The sequence below is a fragment of the Cimex lectularius genome, unplaced genomic scaffold, assembly GCF_000648675.2.
Source record: "Cimex lectularius strain Harlan isolate CLEC.00 unplaced genomic scaffold, Clec_2.1 scaffold14, whole genome shotgun sequence".
Classification (NCBI taxonomy): Eukaryota; Metazoa; Arthropoda; class Insecta; order Hemiptera; family Cimicidae; genus Cimex; species Cimex lectularius.
Genome location: NW_019392637.1, coordinates 827178 through 843391, shown reverse-complemented (window position 1 = coordinate 843391; position 16214 = coordinate 827178). Strand labels below are relative to the sequence as shown.

At 31.5% G+C, this 16214-nt stretch overlaps 2 protein-coding genes across 7 annotated transcripts in view; one reads left to right on the top strand and one right to left on the bottom strand.

Annotated features, from left to right (window-relative positions):
• The window catches only part of LOC106663048, a 44411-nt gene extending 35474 nt beyond the window's left edge, over positions 1-8937 (bottom strand). For 3 of the 5 annotated variants that reach the window (XM_014387570.2, XM_024226892.1, XM_014387572.2), the window contains exon 1: positions 8755-8937. The gene's annotated coding sequence lies outside the window, so the exon portion shown is untranslated. Of the gene's footprint in view, positions 1-2123; positions 2329-8754 lie in introns of those variants that run through there. The other 2 variants (XM_014387571.2, XM_024226886.1) reach the window with 1 other exon arrangement.
• A 160-nt stretch (positions 8938-9097) lies between these two features.
• Positions 9098-14872, top strand: LOC106663049 (Golgi integral membrane protein 4-like). Of its 2 annotated transcripts, none has more exons than XR_001339988.1 (11): positions 9098-9475; positions 10878-11185; positions 11254-11400; positions 11459-11569; positions 11624-11716; positions 11782-11838; positions 11908-12040; positions 13850-14003; positions 14334-14465; positions 14533-14615; positions 14677-14721. XR_001339988.1 is itself a non-coding variant. In XM_014387575.1 (11 exons), exons 1-11 carry the CDS (start codon positions 9295-9297, stop codon positions 14722-14724), a joined length of 1377 nt encoding a protein of 458 aa, XP_014243061.1. In that variant the 5' UTR covers positions 9098-9294; the 3' UTR covers positions 14725-14872. The 2 variants fall into 2 exon arrangements, 1 of the variants encoding a protein (XP_014243061.1); XM_014387575.1 differs by having other exon boundaries at positions 14404-14465; positions 14677-14872.
• The last annotated feature ends 1342 nt before the right edge of the window (positions 14873-16214 follow it).

Genomic DNA, 16214 nt, shown 5'->3' with positions numbered 1-16214 from the left:
TGATCTCCAAAAAAAAGTAAACGCAAGACAATCCACAAATTTTAAAGGTGTATGGTGATTAGTGACCGTTAATATATGATTATTCGGAAATCGTGAGATGCGGTCTGGTGTGATCTAGGTTCAGAAAAACATCGTGAGGTAAATTTTAAAGGTTTCAATTGAAAACTTCAAACTGTATAAATATTTTATATAAATTTTACTTGTTTATAGTTTTCCAAACAATATATTTCAAATTTCAAAAATATATTTTTAAAAAACCGTTTTCAATAAAAAGGTCAAAACATACTGTGAACAAATTTCATACAGATTTTACTTTGTTTTGTTTTTCTAAATTGCGAACACACTTGAAATTTCAAAAAATATTTGGATTTTCATGGGAGGGGGCGCTCGATTCGGGGTGCACCCCCGTTCAAAAAAAACAGGCAACTGAATTTAACATTAAAAAACAAAACCTGAAATTATCATTATTTTCCTTTATACTATCAAACCGAACAATATCGACATTTGAATTTGGTTGTTTTACATGAAAAGTCCGGTAATTAACTAAGACCCATCATAATGGGCGACCGTACTTGGTACACGACCTACTTCTTCAGTCTCCTTTCTTCTCTTTCTTAATAATTATATATTATATTTTAATATTCGTAACAATTGAATCCATATAAATTGTCATATTACGTTATAGATATAGACTGAATTTTTTTAAATGTAAAGATTAAATTGTAACCTATGAGGGCCAAATGGTTCATGGTTGAAACCTTCCTTCAAGTTTAGTTTATTTATTTCTAGCCTCACCTATTTTTTACGGTATATTTCATGTCCTCCTATTTGTTTTAATAATTATTTTATAAAATTTGAAGCTACAAATACAGAATCAATCCAAAAATATACAAATCAAATTATAATCAATTATAACCAGTGAGGGAAGACGGTTCGTGGTAGCCGGCCTTTCCTGAATTCAATTTATTTATTTTTAATGTTATTTTCACAAAAATTAATTCCAAATAAGCATTTTCCTAAAAATTGAAGGTAAATAATTGTCATATTATGCTATAAATACACAATTCATATTTTTTTAATAGTAAAGTTAAATTTTATTTATTTTACGACCTTCAAGGGCAGACATGGTTGTAACCTTCCTTCTATTATTAATTATTATTTTTTTTATTTATAAGGTGATGGGTTGGAAGTAAACGGTCTTTTCCACAATAGGCATTTATTTCGTCATCAGTGACTAAACAACAAAAGTGGTACAAATTGCAAACACGTTAATTACATAATTAGATTTGATTTGAGCTAATAATAAAGAATTCACCAAAATGGAATAGTAATAATTACGACAGCTTTAAATTTACATATTTTTTCTGGTAAATAATAAATAGTAAAAAATAAATTCCTATTGTGGAAAAGACTATTTCTTTTCCAACCCATCGTCTTATTATGGAGTACCACCAAAATCAGGATGGACGCCATCAAAAAAAGTTTATTTATTTATTTTTTAATCCCCATCCTTTTTTCCCTTATTTTGTTATGTACTTTTTTATTACCTTACTTATTTATTCTATAACAATTTAAAATATATAATTGCCATATTACGCTATAAATGCTGGGTTTTTTTAATGCTAAAAATTAAACGTATTCAATTATAACCTGTAAGGGCAGAAGGTTTATGGTTGTAACCTTCCGTCAATTTTTGTTTGTTTATATTTAAATTTTAGTTCCACAAGTTTTTTATACTTTTTTTATGTTAATCTATTAATAAAAAAAGATTGTTTATATTTAAATCTAATCAGAATGTTTTTGTTTAAAAAAAAATTGTTAAACGATAACCGCTTTTGGTATGGTTTACAGCACGTTCTCCCTTATCCACGCCCCGGTAAAGACAAAAGGAAAAATACAACAAAAGAAAACAGGTACTGTATAATAGTAATGTTTTCCGAACAAAAAAGGGTATATGGAAAAATTCTGAAGAGGGAAAATTAGAAAAATCGAGGGGGCGGTTATAACCATAGTATAACCCGACCATAAACAACAAGGGGTGCGTGTCGAATGCATGTTTTTTTATTTGTGTTTATGTGTTTTATTTAAAGTTTTGTTCTGTTGTAAGTACATTCATTGCTCACCTAACTTCTCTGATTGATCATTGGCACGATCATTCCTGTCTTCTTAGAAAAAACCTTGGTTTTATTCGTATTTTTTCATATATTGAGAAAAAACCGAGGAAAAAACACGATTTTTTAATTAATTATTTCTGAATAGACACAGAACAGAGAAAAGAAAAACCGAGAAACAGTTTGAGGGAAATAAGACCGTACGGAAAGGCACGGAGCGACTGGTGGAGGGGGGATCGGAAAGGCCCGGCGACCCCCACCACGGGCAGATGGAGGGGGGGATTCCCCGCCCAACCCTGCTACACAGAGCGCCCGTCGCCCGTAAAATTCCCATCCCCGATCATCGGAGGGAAAAACCGTCCTACGACCGTACTATAACGGATTTACAAAATACTCTCACTCCTTTCCCTTTCGTCATGGAAGCACAAATGAGACAAAATTAAAAAAACATCCTATTGAAGAAGGAAAAAAATAGTAAGGACGAGATGACTACCAGTTGGAAGACGTGGCCATCCAGCGGACCTTGAACCCTTCCCCCCTCCTCAACAATTTAATTACATATAAAACTATAATAAAACACACTCCATAATCAACCTTTATTCTAAAAAAATAAAAATACAATAAAAAAAAACTTTTAAGAACAAGTGAACAAGAAACTGTGCTGTACTTAAGCCTAATGAAGCCATGAATCCCCCCCCAAAAAAAATCCCTTTTTCCATATCTCTACATCCCAACAATAATTTAACTTTGACCAGATTTTTACATATTACAGAAGATTCAGATGGATCTAGCCGGATTTTTAAAATCAAGATTTTTATCCTAACCCTTTGTCCTTTTTCTAACGGTCGTATACGAAGGAGTGAATGCTATTAGTGTTTGTGAATGATTCGGTGAATAATTGAATGTGGAAGGCGTGTGAAACTGAGAGGGAAAAGGCCGAATCCCGTTTGGGTAAGCGCCGAGACCTTGAACATCGTAGCGCCGGGATCGGAGCGCGTTTAGGCTAAGGCCTGCAACGCTCCGGGCAAAGCCTGCATTGTATTACGGAATCCGCCTTGACAAATTTCAGGCGTGGTTAGATTGGTGGGTAGTAAAAAAAAAATTATTATTATTATTACAAAAAGGGATGGAAGTTTAATTTATTTTTGGGATGGGTCTTACCATTGTCGCCGAAGTTAGGGCCGTTTCGCTTTCGCCATATTCACCACCGATCGTTTTTTTACACAATCCCATCATAAATTTTAAATATAATAAATCAACCCTTTACAATAAATGGGTCAATAAAAGTTTTAAAAAAATCGGAATGTTTGGGAAAATAGGGAAATTTTGTCTTATCCCAGACAAATTTGTCTGCCATGTGTCAATTAAAAAAAAATATATATATACCAATTAAAGTTTCGTTTTACCTTTCAGATTCATATTGACTGAATTTTAACATGCTACACAAACCAGCTTTCNATATATATAAATCCATCCCTAACCTTATGTAAAATTGATTATTTACACCCAAGACAGAAAAGCAAAAAATATTACATTAAACAAAAAAATAAAAAACGCAAACATTCATAAATCCATTAGAATTCGTGGTCCGATTGATCAATTAACTTTTTTCAATTAATTAATCTTTATCTTAACCAATACCTATCATAAAGATTAATTCATATTCATAAATTTGAAACTTTTCAAAATTTGGGGGGGAGGGGTGCGAATTTGGCCCGAGTGCATCAAATACACAAAGGCTTAACTATAAATCATCTTTGTCTTTTCCCGATAGTTTATTACACATAAACATAGTGAAAAGAACGTTTAAAAATAACAAACAATAATGCACCCAAGATTAGAAGTTTATGAGGCACCATTTCCAATAGACCAATTTGTTAACCCACCCCAACATAATAATTTTTGAAAATGTCTTGTCGGAAAAAAAAGGAAAACCAAATTGTAACGGTTTTCATTAATTATTCAATTTATAATAAAAAATATATATGTATATATACTTTTACTAGATTGGAATAATTTTCAAAAAAATGGACAATACGATTTGAGATTCTTTTGCCTTTTTGATAACCATATATCAACAAATGTATATATTAAAATATTATTATTACATATTATATATATAATATAAGGGTGCATTTTTTAACCCAATATTGGGATTTTAAGCATTGAGCTGTGCACCATCAAATTTTCATAAATGTACAATTAGATTTATGCTCCACCCCAAGAAAAATTCTATATCAATATTTAACTGAAATATTCTTCTTGACTAAAAAAAAAGTTTGTCTTTTTAAATTTAATTTCTTTTTTCATATATATAGCCATATAACAACTAACCCATATTTTATATTAAAATATTATATGGCTGCATTTTTTTTAAACCAAATGTGGGGATTTTAAGAGTGAGTGAATGGAGTGCCAGCAAATTTTCACGATTAACTTACCTCTGAGTCTATTATTTTCCATAACCATGTATCAAAAAAATGTATATTATATATTAAAAAAGTATTTTTTAATTTATAAAAATAATACAAATAATATAAGAATGCAGTTTTTTTCTGATATGGGGATTTTAAAGATAGAGCTGTGTATCATCAAATTTTCACTGTCAGCTAGACTTTTGCACTATACCACCATCCAAGCAAACTTAATACATTGTTTTTTACATTAAATAAGTAGTATGTTTATTAATTATTAATATATAATTTTGCATGTGTTGCAGGGAGGAGGGTAAATCTGATTGCCCATTTGTGAACATTTGATGGCGCTCCATTCGTTCACCCTTAAAACGTTCAAATACAAAAATATAATTATTATTTAATGTAATAATCATTAAGTTTGCTTGAAGGGTGGTGTAGGGCAAAACTAGCCATCCTTTTGTGAAAATTTGATTATACACAGCTACATCCTTACAATTATCATTTTAGAAAAAAACCAGCACTGTTATATTATTTGTATTATTTTTACATATTAAAAAAATACTTTTTTAATATATAATTTGTTGTTATTAAGGAAAATAAAAGATTTGCAGGTTGCCCATTTGTGAAAATTTGATTGTGCACAGCTCCACCCTTAAAATCCCAACGTAGGGTAAAAATACCTGCACCCTTGTTTATATTGTTTTATTTATTTCCAAAATATGTATTTTAATATATAATACATCTATATGGCTAAGTAAAATAAAAGTCCTATTTCAAAAGACTTTATATTCATGGAAAAAAATAATATGAAATTTCTGAAGACAAACTCGTTTTAAACAAATTAAAGAATATTTCTGAAGAATATAGGAGGGTGAGTATAATTTGATTGTTCGTTAGTAAAAATTTTATGTTGTGCATAACTCCACCTGTGAATCTTTCCATAAGACAATTTTTTTATTAAGGGTTGTTGCTGAGCATCAAACTTACTTCATATACCAACTACCACTATGTAGATACATTTGTATATACACACAATTAGTACAACATGGAGCAATGTATTTATTAAAGGTTTAAATTTTAAAAATATTTTAAAATATAGTTGTTTCTTTTTTAAATACATTTGGTAGTTTTACACTAATAAATAACAAAAAAAAGAAAAGGCCTGGAGGTTCGTTCTTGACTGACCACTGTGAAACCTCCGATTGATTTATACAGATTTATTTTTTGGGAAAAAATGGATGTAAAAAAAAGCATATTTTAACCAATTGAAGGGTATTTTAATAAAATATTAATTAACTGGAACAAAAATAAAGTAAATATTCAGTTTTGTTAATGGCAAGTTGCTTTTGTTTATGGCACACACAGCTCCACCCGGGCATTTTCATATCAATTATTTATTATTATTTTAAATATAAATTCTGTCTTATTCCTAATCAATATTTAAAAACGAAAAAGAAAAGGCCTAGTCGTTCTTGACTGTCCCACTTGAAACCCCTGATTGGTTTATAGATTTTTTTCTTTTTTATTTTATTTTTTTTAAGGCAAAACATGTTTAAGCAAATGAAACGGGATTTTTTAAAAAATTAATTTAACAAAAAATACACTGAATATGATTTTTTTTTGGGGGGAGGGGAGGCGAAAACCATTTTGGACAACTTCATGACAAACACAGCTCCATCCGTGGAATTTCCCCATAAAGTTAAGCAAATAAATTACACAATTGTTATTATTACATTATAATTTTACAATATTTTGGAAATATAAATTTAATGTTTTAATGTTAATTAAAAAAAGTCCCGGTGGTGTCTCTTGATTGACCCACTGTTAAAACTCCTGATTTATTTATACAGATTCATTTTAGACAAAACTGGAATTTATTTTTTAAAAAAGCATGTTTTAATCAAATGGTTTTTTAAATAATTATAAACTGAAAATGAATATTTGCGGAGGGGGTGAAAATCTGATGTCCACGACACACACATCTCCACCCATGCATTTTCCCATAAAGTTAAGAAAATAAATAACATACTTATTATTGTTATTATGTTATAGTTTTATAATCGTTTTGAAATACAAAATTTAATGTTTTAATGCTAATACAAAAAGGCCTGGTGTTTCTTGATTGACCCACTGTGAAAACTCCTGATTGGTACTGTATTTATGTTTAAAAAAACTGGAATTTATTTATTAAAAAAAAACATGTTTTAATCAAATAAAATGGTATTTTAATAAAATATTAGACAATTATAAACTAAATATGAATATTCACTTTTGTTAAAGGTGGAGGGGGTGAAAAATCTGTTGTCCATTTTGAGCAATTGTTGGCAGACAAAATTACACCCATGTAAAATATATTTTCTGATAAAGTTAAAAAATTAACAAATACTTATCATTGTTATTATTCCATTGTTTTGAATCGTTTTGAAAATCAATTTAATGTTTTACGGCTAATAAATATGAAAAAAAGAAATGCCCGGTCATTCTTGATTGACACACTTCGAAAACTCCAGATTGCTTTGCAGATTTATTTATTATTACTTTTTAATGGAATTTAAAAAGGCAAAACTTGTTTCAGCCAAATGAAATGGGATTTTAATTTAAAAAATTACTTAACTGTAACAAAAAATATACTGAATATGAATAAATCTTCAATTCTGTTTGGGGGAGGGGGTGAAATTTGATGGCACACACAGGCTACATCTGTGTATAATATATTTTTGATAAAATTAAAAAAATTAACTAAATACTATTCATCTTTTATTACTCCACTTGTTTCGAATCGCTTTTAAATATAAATTTGATGTTTTACGGCTAATAAACATAAAATAAAGGCCTGGTTGTCCTTGATTGATCCACTTTGAAAGCTCCTGGTTGGTTTATTATTTTAAATTTATTACTATTTATATTTATTTTTTATTTTGTTTTATGGAATTTAGAAAAACAAAATATGTTTTAGGCAAATGAAATGGGATTTCATTTTTTAAAAAATTAATCAATAATCAATTTTTTTTTGGGGGGGGGGAGCGAAAATCTGTTGTCCATTTTGGACAATTTGATGGCAAATGCAGCTCCACCCATAAAGTTGAGCAATAAATTACATACTTATTATTATTATTATTATAACGTTATAGTTTTATAATGGTTTAGAAGTATAAATTTGATGTTTTAATGTTAATAATAAAAAAGGCCTGGTGTTTCATGATTGACCCACTGTGAAAACTCCTGATTAATTTATATAGATTTCATATTAAGAAAAAAAAATTAAATTAAAAAAACGAAATTTATAAAACAAACGCATTTTTAATCAACTTAAATGGTACTTTAATAAATATATTAAACAATTATAAACTAAATATGAATATTCACTTTAGTAAAAGGGGGAGGTGGCGAAAATCAGTTGTCCATTTTGGAAAATTTGATGGCACACACAGCTCCACCTGTTCATTTTCCCATAAAGTTGAGGAAAAAATATAAATTACTTATTTATTATCATTATTTTACGGTTTTAAATAGTTTTTAAATATAATTTTGATGTTTTATACCAAATAAATAATAAAAAAAGAAAAGGCCTGGTGGTTCTTGTTAACCGTGTATACCGTGAAAACTCCTCGTTCACTGGTTTTTTCCTCCCTAAGATTTGCCTTTTTAAGGTGGAAAAGTTATTTCTCGATAATTATTTAGTTGTTTTTCATATTTAGATTGTTTAATATCTGTAAATTTTCTTTTTTCTTTTTAATTTTGTTCATGTGCAGCAAGGGAGAAAAACCAATCCCAAACCCCCCCCCCACATTAAAAGTAAGACCCCACAGGCAAACAATGGATTTGGTTTTTGATTTCTTTCCCCCTCAGTGGATTTCCAGGGCATTTTTAAATATTTGAAAATCTCCGGATTAGCAGTTTTGTTTTGTATATTTAATTTGGAAAATTTATAAAGAGGTAAGGGAGGTGTTTTTCCCTGTGGAAAAAAAGCATGCTGGGCCAGCGCTGAACCGTTAACAATGAATAGGCATGTAGCACGAGCACGGGGTTCGGTTTTTTTAAATTTAATTGTTTAGAAATTCTATAAAAGGGTTGTAATTGTCCAAATTTGTTAACATTAGTGTTGTTTAGTTTTATTGTTTTTTTAATTAAGGGGCCGGGGGCTGCGTATAGGAAGGGTGTCTACGTGCGAGACGACGTCCAGACTTCAGTTTGGGGGGGAGGTACAATAAACCTAAAGTACTCACCTACCCGCCGAGGGCTCCGAGTCCGATTGAAATTCAGCTTGATTTCCTCGGTCGCGGCCGCACACCACCCACCGGCGGCGTTCCGGGGGCAAAAAAATGAAAAACTCAAAAAAAAAAAACAAAGAAAGTCAAATTAAAAAAATAACGGAGAGAGAGAGAGAGAGAGAGAAAGCGACAAGGGCCGACGAAAGACGCAGAGTGACTGTTTATCAAAATACCCCCTACCAACACGGGCTGCCAACACAACCATCCTCCAAAACTAGACATATTCATAAACAAAAAAACATATTTAAAAATAAAAAGAGTTTAAAAAGAGCGAAACAAAACGGACAAAATCATCCTTTTTGATTAAAAAACAATTCTTTAAAAAAACGGGTAAATTTGAGGATACAAGGTTAGCAGCGCACAGGTTACAGTAGATACTAGGGCTACATACTTATCGGGGATGTTTTGACACTGGTCAGTTCCGTCTCGTCCTAACACTTCTCGTAATAAAAAAAACAACGGTTTGTAATAAAAGTGATGGTTTAAAAATAAAACATGTCTTCGTCGAGGCTCGTCCGAGGGACGAAAGCGCGCATGTTCGCGTTCGTCTGCCTCGTCTGCGTCCTGGCCGCCGTCCTCTACGTCTTCCACGGGACGCAGGTACGGCTGGCCGACGTCCAGAAGCAGCTCGTCGGCTGCACGCAGCAGAAGGAATCCTTCCACGCTCAGCTTCAAGGTGATTAGTACGAAAAATTTAAAAAAAAATTTAATTTAAAAAATTGAGACTTTCACCGAAAGGTCAAGGTTTGAGAGTCTTTGTGCAACAGGATGCTGCAATTGTCATAATTATAAATAACATGGCGATCTAGGTTTTTCCCCGTTTTCTAATCACGATCAAATTGTTAAAGTACCATGTTTTCAGAAGTATGGTCAAATCTTACTGTAACTGTTTGTTTTTTTTGTTTTTTTGTCACAAAGAACAATCTGATCTCTTTATAATCATAATCCATCATAATAATGAATTTTACCATTTCAGACTAAAACTAAAAAATTTGTCCGAAATAGGCCATTTGGGGGGGGGGGGGTTTAGTGTTTGGTGAGGATTCTTGTTCTTGTTTTTATAATCATGATTTTCATCTTAACTCTTGATATTTTGAAATAAACGTCACATTTGCTTGTTGCATTTTATATTTTGTTGTTATAAATTAAAAAAAGTAATATAATAATAAAAATTCTCAGCAAAACAAAATGAAGGAAAAGTCATCTGGTTCTTGATCAACTGTTCTCAACCAGTAGCTGTCTATGATTTTTTCTTCTATTATGATCAAATTTAAAAAAAAACTGTCCCAATATAAATAAATCAATGGGGATTTTTGTTTAGACAAATTAATTAAAAAAATGAAAATTTCGTCAATTGATCAGATTACACATAAGGTATAGAATGTCAAAGACTGGGCAAAAACTTGGTCGGGATTTGTTGGAGGGGGGGGGCTTGATCTTGTTTTTAAATCATGATTTTGTCCTCACAAATTGGACAAAAAAATAGGGTGTCGTGTTTGGTGAGGATTCTTGTTCTTCTTTTTATAATCATGATTTTCATCTCAACTCTTGATATTTTGAAATATATGTCAAATTTGCTTGTTGCATTTTGTATTATGCTTTTTTTAATGAAAAAAAGGAGAATTTTAAAAAAATCTCCATAGAGACCCGTTTTTACACTTGCCCTGCACACTTCCATGGGCATCTACAATGCCTACGCAAATATACTTTTGGTATTTTACTTTTGCATTAAAAAATCAGTGATAAAGCAAGTTCGGGAGAAATTTTTTTTCACCCCCCCCCCCTGAAAAGCTTATTGTAATTTAGTATTGGGAATGTAAATAATTAGCTTTACAGCGAATAGGATAACTGGATAGCTGGAGATTACAATTCTGGTTTACAATTTAGGGCCTTGATAATAATAATTTAAATATAAAAAAATAATATTAAAAAAAAACCTTGACTCAGCATTGAAACCGTATCAACACCATAAAAGGGGAAATGGGAATAGGAAGTACGAGAAATATTTTGAGGAAGAAATATATCAGAGCGAGGACCACTGTAAATGTTTAAAGTGTTCCTTTGTTCCCCCTTTGCAGTTATATTCGAATACAAAGAGCGTCTTGAGAAGTCGCTCAACAAGGAAAAAGTGGACCATAAGCAGACGCGAGAGTCACTTGAAAGGAGGCTCAAAGAGGAGAAAGAACGCCTCGAATCCGACTACACGAGCAAGTCGGACGTTCTACAGCAGAAGAACAACGACCTCCAAGGCCAGCTCGAAGAGCTCAAAGATGCCAACGAGAAGCTCACAGACGCAAAGACGCGCCTTTCGCTCAGTTTAGACATGATAAAAAAGGAGCTCGAGACGCTCAGGATTAAAAATGACGATACCATTGAAGGGATGAAGGTATTTTGTCGTTTTCTCTATTTTTTATTTTATTTTTTTATTCCTGTAATTTTTCTCGGTTTGAACAGACAGACTGGCTTAAAAAAGAGGAAGAAGTTCAGGAGTTGAAGAAACAGATCGAAGATTACAAGTTGAAAATGCTCCCTGAGACGGACAGGAATAACTATCTTGAGAAGCAGAACTTCCAGATGAAAGAGGAAAATGATAAAATGAAGGTTAAAAATAAATAAATAAATAAAATAATTGATCAAATTTTAAAATTAAAATTTTCAGAAAGACTTGTCAGAGTGCAAGGAGAGGGAGAAAAAACCGGCAGTCCATCCAAGCCCAGTGGCCAACGGGAAGTCGAACAAGGCCGCCGAGGAGGACGCGAACATTCTCAGGGTACGAACTTTTAAAAATAATATTTGAATATATCAATAATAATTTTTTTTCAAGGTTGGACCGTTGTTAAAATCGTTCTCTTCAACGCCAGGCATAAATCCAGATGCCCTTCTCGGCGCCTCATCTGCCAAACCTGTCAAAGACGATGTGAGTGTTTTTCTTAAATTTTTTTGTCCTTGAAATTTAATTTTTTTTTTTTACAAACACCCAAGGCGTCAAGAAAAGACGAGCAAGCCGCAGTGGCCAGCATGCCTAAAAAGCCGACACAGGTATTTCATCTCTTTTCTTTCGCTTTATTATTATTATTTATTATTATTATTTTCAATGTCTTACCTTAGGAAAGTGTGATACCACTTGTCCAGCCGAGAAAGGTTGACGATACCCTCGCTATGGGCCAGGGGCAGATCCCGCAACCTCCAAACCCGCCCAACCCGCTTTCCAACATCCTTCAGAAACCGAACGTAGTCGAAGGTGAGACAGTATATTAGTAAAACCTCCCGCAGTACAGCATAAAACATCTGCAAAAATTATCAAATTGAAATTCAACTACACCTACAAATCTATCAATTTGAGTGTGAAATGTAGAATATTGTTTAATTTCCAAATATGTAAGCATTCTCTAACTTCCTACTTGACAATTTATGTATTGGGTTGTCCGGAAAATAATGCAGGATTTTAAGTTTTCATTAAAAAAAATCTATATAAAATATTCTGTTTACGTTTACAGGATTACTCATTTGTNGTATGGGAAATTATTTTGATTAAAGAACATTGCTTTAAAGTAACTAGTTTCTTTTTTTTTGTTTAATACCAAAATCCTGCATTATTTTCCGGACAACCCAATACAATATAAATTGCATAGTTTTCCTAATCAATAATTTCTTTTCAATCTATTTTCCTGATCAATGATTTATGAGTAAGGATATGTGACATTATACGTAGGTGATCAGTGATTTATGTTTAACATGGCATAGTTTCTTGATTAATAATTTATGTTTTAAATAGAAGCATACATTCCTTATTGGAAATTTATGTGTTACATCAAAGGTTTACATATATTCATTCACATAACATTAATATGAGGCATGCTTTCTTGATCAATAATTTAGGTTCAATGCAGAAACATTAATAATTTATGTTTGATGTTTTAATGTAAAAGCAGTTTCCTGATAAATAATTTGTTTCCTAATCAGTAATTTACATATGATATAGTTTCCTGTGCAATAATTCATGTTTAATATAAAAACCAATTTCTTATCAATAATTTATGTTTAATACAAAAGCACAGCCCTGTTCAGTAATTTATGTGGGATATTATAATTTACTAATCAATAATTTGTGTTTAATGTAGAAGCAGTTTCCTAATTAGTAATTTATGTGATATAGTTTTTTTCTGTGCAATAATTGATGTTTAATCTGTAAACTAATTTCTCATCAATAATTTATGTTTACTTTAGAAGCATTATTTCTTGATCGGAAATTTAAGTGAGTTTCTTAATCAATAATTTCTAAGTGAGGATCAGTGAATGGTCATCGGATAAAGAAAACACCAAAAATGTTCCTGTGCCTTTCTTCATCCGATGACTCACTCAAATAATTTCAGTGGTTGATCTTCACTTCACACACAGTAATTTATAGTTTCCTGATCAATAGTTTGTGTGATATTGATCAATAAAATATACTCCATTCCTGATCAATAATCTGGGTTTAATGTGGAAACTAATTTCTTATCAATAATTTACATTTACTTTGGAAATATTTCCTGAGCAGTAATTTATATGGGTTTTTTTATGAATGAGGATCAGGTGAATGGTCATTGGATGAAGAAAATGCCACAAACGTGCCTTTCTTCACCCAATGACTCACTCAAATAATTTCACTGGTTGAACTTCACTTCACACAATAATTTATAGTTTCCTAATCGATATTGATTAAGATAATATATAAACCATTCCTGATCAATGTTTTATGTTTAATGTAGAGTCATCTGATCAATAATTTATATATAATGTGGAATTTCTCTTATGTTAATTTATATCTAGTATGGAAAGTTTCCGGTTTTCCAATGAATAATTTATGTTGGATTTGGAAGTTTTCAATAGTTTTCGGAGAAAGGTTTATTTCCATAGTTCCCTGATCAATAATTTAATATTATTGTGGAAGTTCTCTTATGGTGATTTATGTCTGGTATTGAAGGTTTCTGGTTTTCTTATCAATATCAATGATTTGTAATTTATCAACCCCCCGGCATCCAATACAAAAAACAATGTTATATCATAGATCCGCCAGAGGCAAACATCAATCTGCCTGAAGACAGCGAGGACAACATGATAAAACAGCAACAAGCCAAGGCGCAACTGCAAGAGCCGAACCTGTTCCTAGTCGACGCCAATCGCGCCGAAGAGGAAGAAGAGCAAGTGGCCCAATTCAAACAGTGAGTCGAACTATTCCCAATTGAAATCGGTCGCTAGTCAATTTTCATAGAACAAATCACATGCTGTACAACCTACAATTTATATTTTAGAAGACAAAAAAAGTAATAATTTAACTCACTCATGACATTTATTTGTATATATTTTCTTTTTAAACCGCACGTCCGCACAGTTTCTGCATGATTTTTTTAAATTATAATTTGTCAAATATTCTTAACACTTTTCACATAAAGTTTTTATGTAAATGCTTTACCTTATTATTAATAAAGTTTTATTTATTTATTATTTCTTGATTCACCCTTTTAATTTCTTTACATTTGCATGTGCTTAAGAGACCTATTTTTCTCTCTTAAACGCGAAAAAAAAAGTATTAAAAAATATTCGGTTCTCTTTTCACCCGAGGCCGGCCAAGAACCAGAACTACCGAGGCGGCGACTATGACAAGGAACAACAAGAAGAAGAAGGCAAGAAAATAACAATTTAAACAAGATAATAATTTTTTAAAAATAATAAAAAACATTAATATTACAGATGAAGAGGGCGAGCTGATTGACGATGAAGGTGATCGTGTTAAAGACGGCAAGAGGGTCAGAATACCCCCTCAAGTTGGACTCGTACGCTTCTTATTTTTAACTTTTTTTTACCAAAAATTTTTATTTCAAACAATTTTTTCAGATGCAACAGAGGAACGGCGGAGGCGGCGTCATGGTGAATCCGAAATAAACACCCCCCCCTACTACATACACCCGTATTCATTCCGTTGATCTAATTCACAACCTTATTTCGAAGGATGGAGGCAAGGCAAGAGAGAAAAAACTTTTAGACTTTTCATTTCCATTGATCAATTTTATAATAAACAATTTTTAAAAAGTATGCTTTTTTTCCTACCATTCTATCAGCCAGTAATGCAGTAGGATTTGAATGAATTCTACGAAATACATCATCATCAACATTAATGTTTAACAGGCTGCAAGTTATCTTATTTTATTTTATTTAATTACTTAAACAATCACATATATTGAATGGAGTGAGATATGGAAGTTCAAATGATCAGATGAGTAAAATAGCAAAGATTTGGCAATTTCCCAATTAATAATATCCCAGTTCAAAATTTAAAGTGTGATATGGAAAGGTGTGCACATAATTTCTTGATCGATAATTCATGCAGGATATGCTAGGTTTGTACAGTTTCCTGGTGAATAATTTATGAGGGATAGGGAGGGTTGGCACAATTTTTTGATCAACAGTGTATATGTTATGGACTATTTAGGATTATTGATCAATTATTTATGCACAATACAGTAGGTTTATGTAATTTACTGAACGATAATTTTTGTGTGATATGAAATGTCTTCATCTTCTCTTTAATAATTTATGCTTTATAAGTAAAGTTTACCGATCAATACTTTACACGTATTGTGGAAGATTGGCATATTTTCTTCCCACTTGTGACACTGAGTTTTTTATCTCAACCAAAGAATTTATTTGGTCAAGCAGATCACAAAACCTAATGAAATGTAATAAGCAAAATGAAGTATACTTCACTAAAGCTCTCCGTGGCCATTTCATTTGTCACCAAGAATCAAATAGATTACACATTTGAAAAATGGCAAAAAGGAGGAAAATTCAAAACGTGGGGTTGAGATGGGAAGTTGGTGTCCGAGTGGGTCGAAGACACGATAGCTCAAGTGGTAGAGCAGCGGCATATTTAGCCGTAGGTTGTGAGTTCGAATCCCACTTGTGACCCTGACTTTTTTAACAACCAAAACCTTAATCAATAATTTATGTTATATAGGAGTTTATATAGTTTCATGATCAATAATTTATACATGGTAAGGGGGTTGTATAATTTCTTGATCAACAATATAAGTGATGTGAAATGTTTACGAAGATTATTGATCAATAATTTATGCGTAATTAATTTCCTCATCAGTAATTTACATAAGCTATAAAGTTTCATAATTTAATTATCGATAATTTATGCAGGATACGGAAAATGTACGTAGTTTCTTGATAAAAAATTTATGTTAAAACAGAAAGCTTATAAAGTTTTTTGATCAATGATTTACGCGTGATAGGGAAAGTTAATTTAACTATCAATAATTTATGCAATATAGGACTTTGCATAGTTTCCTGGTCAATAATTTGTGTTTGATATGGAGTTTATTTTTCAATCATTTATGGTGAGGGACAGTTTACATAGTTTGCTCATC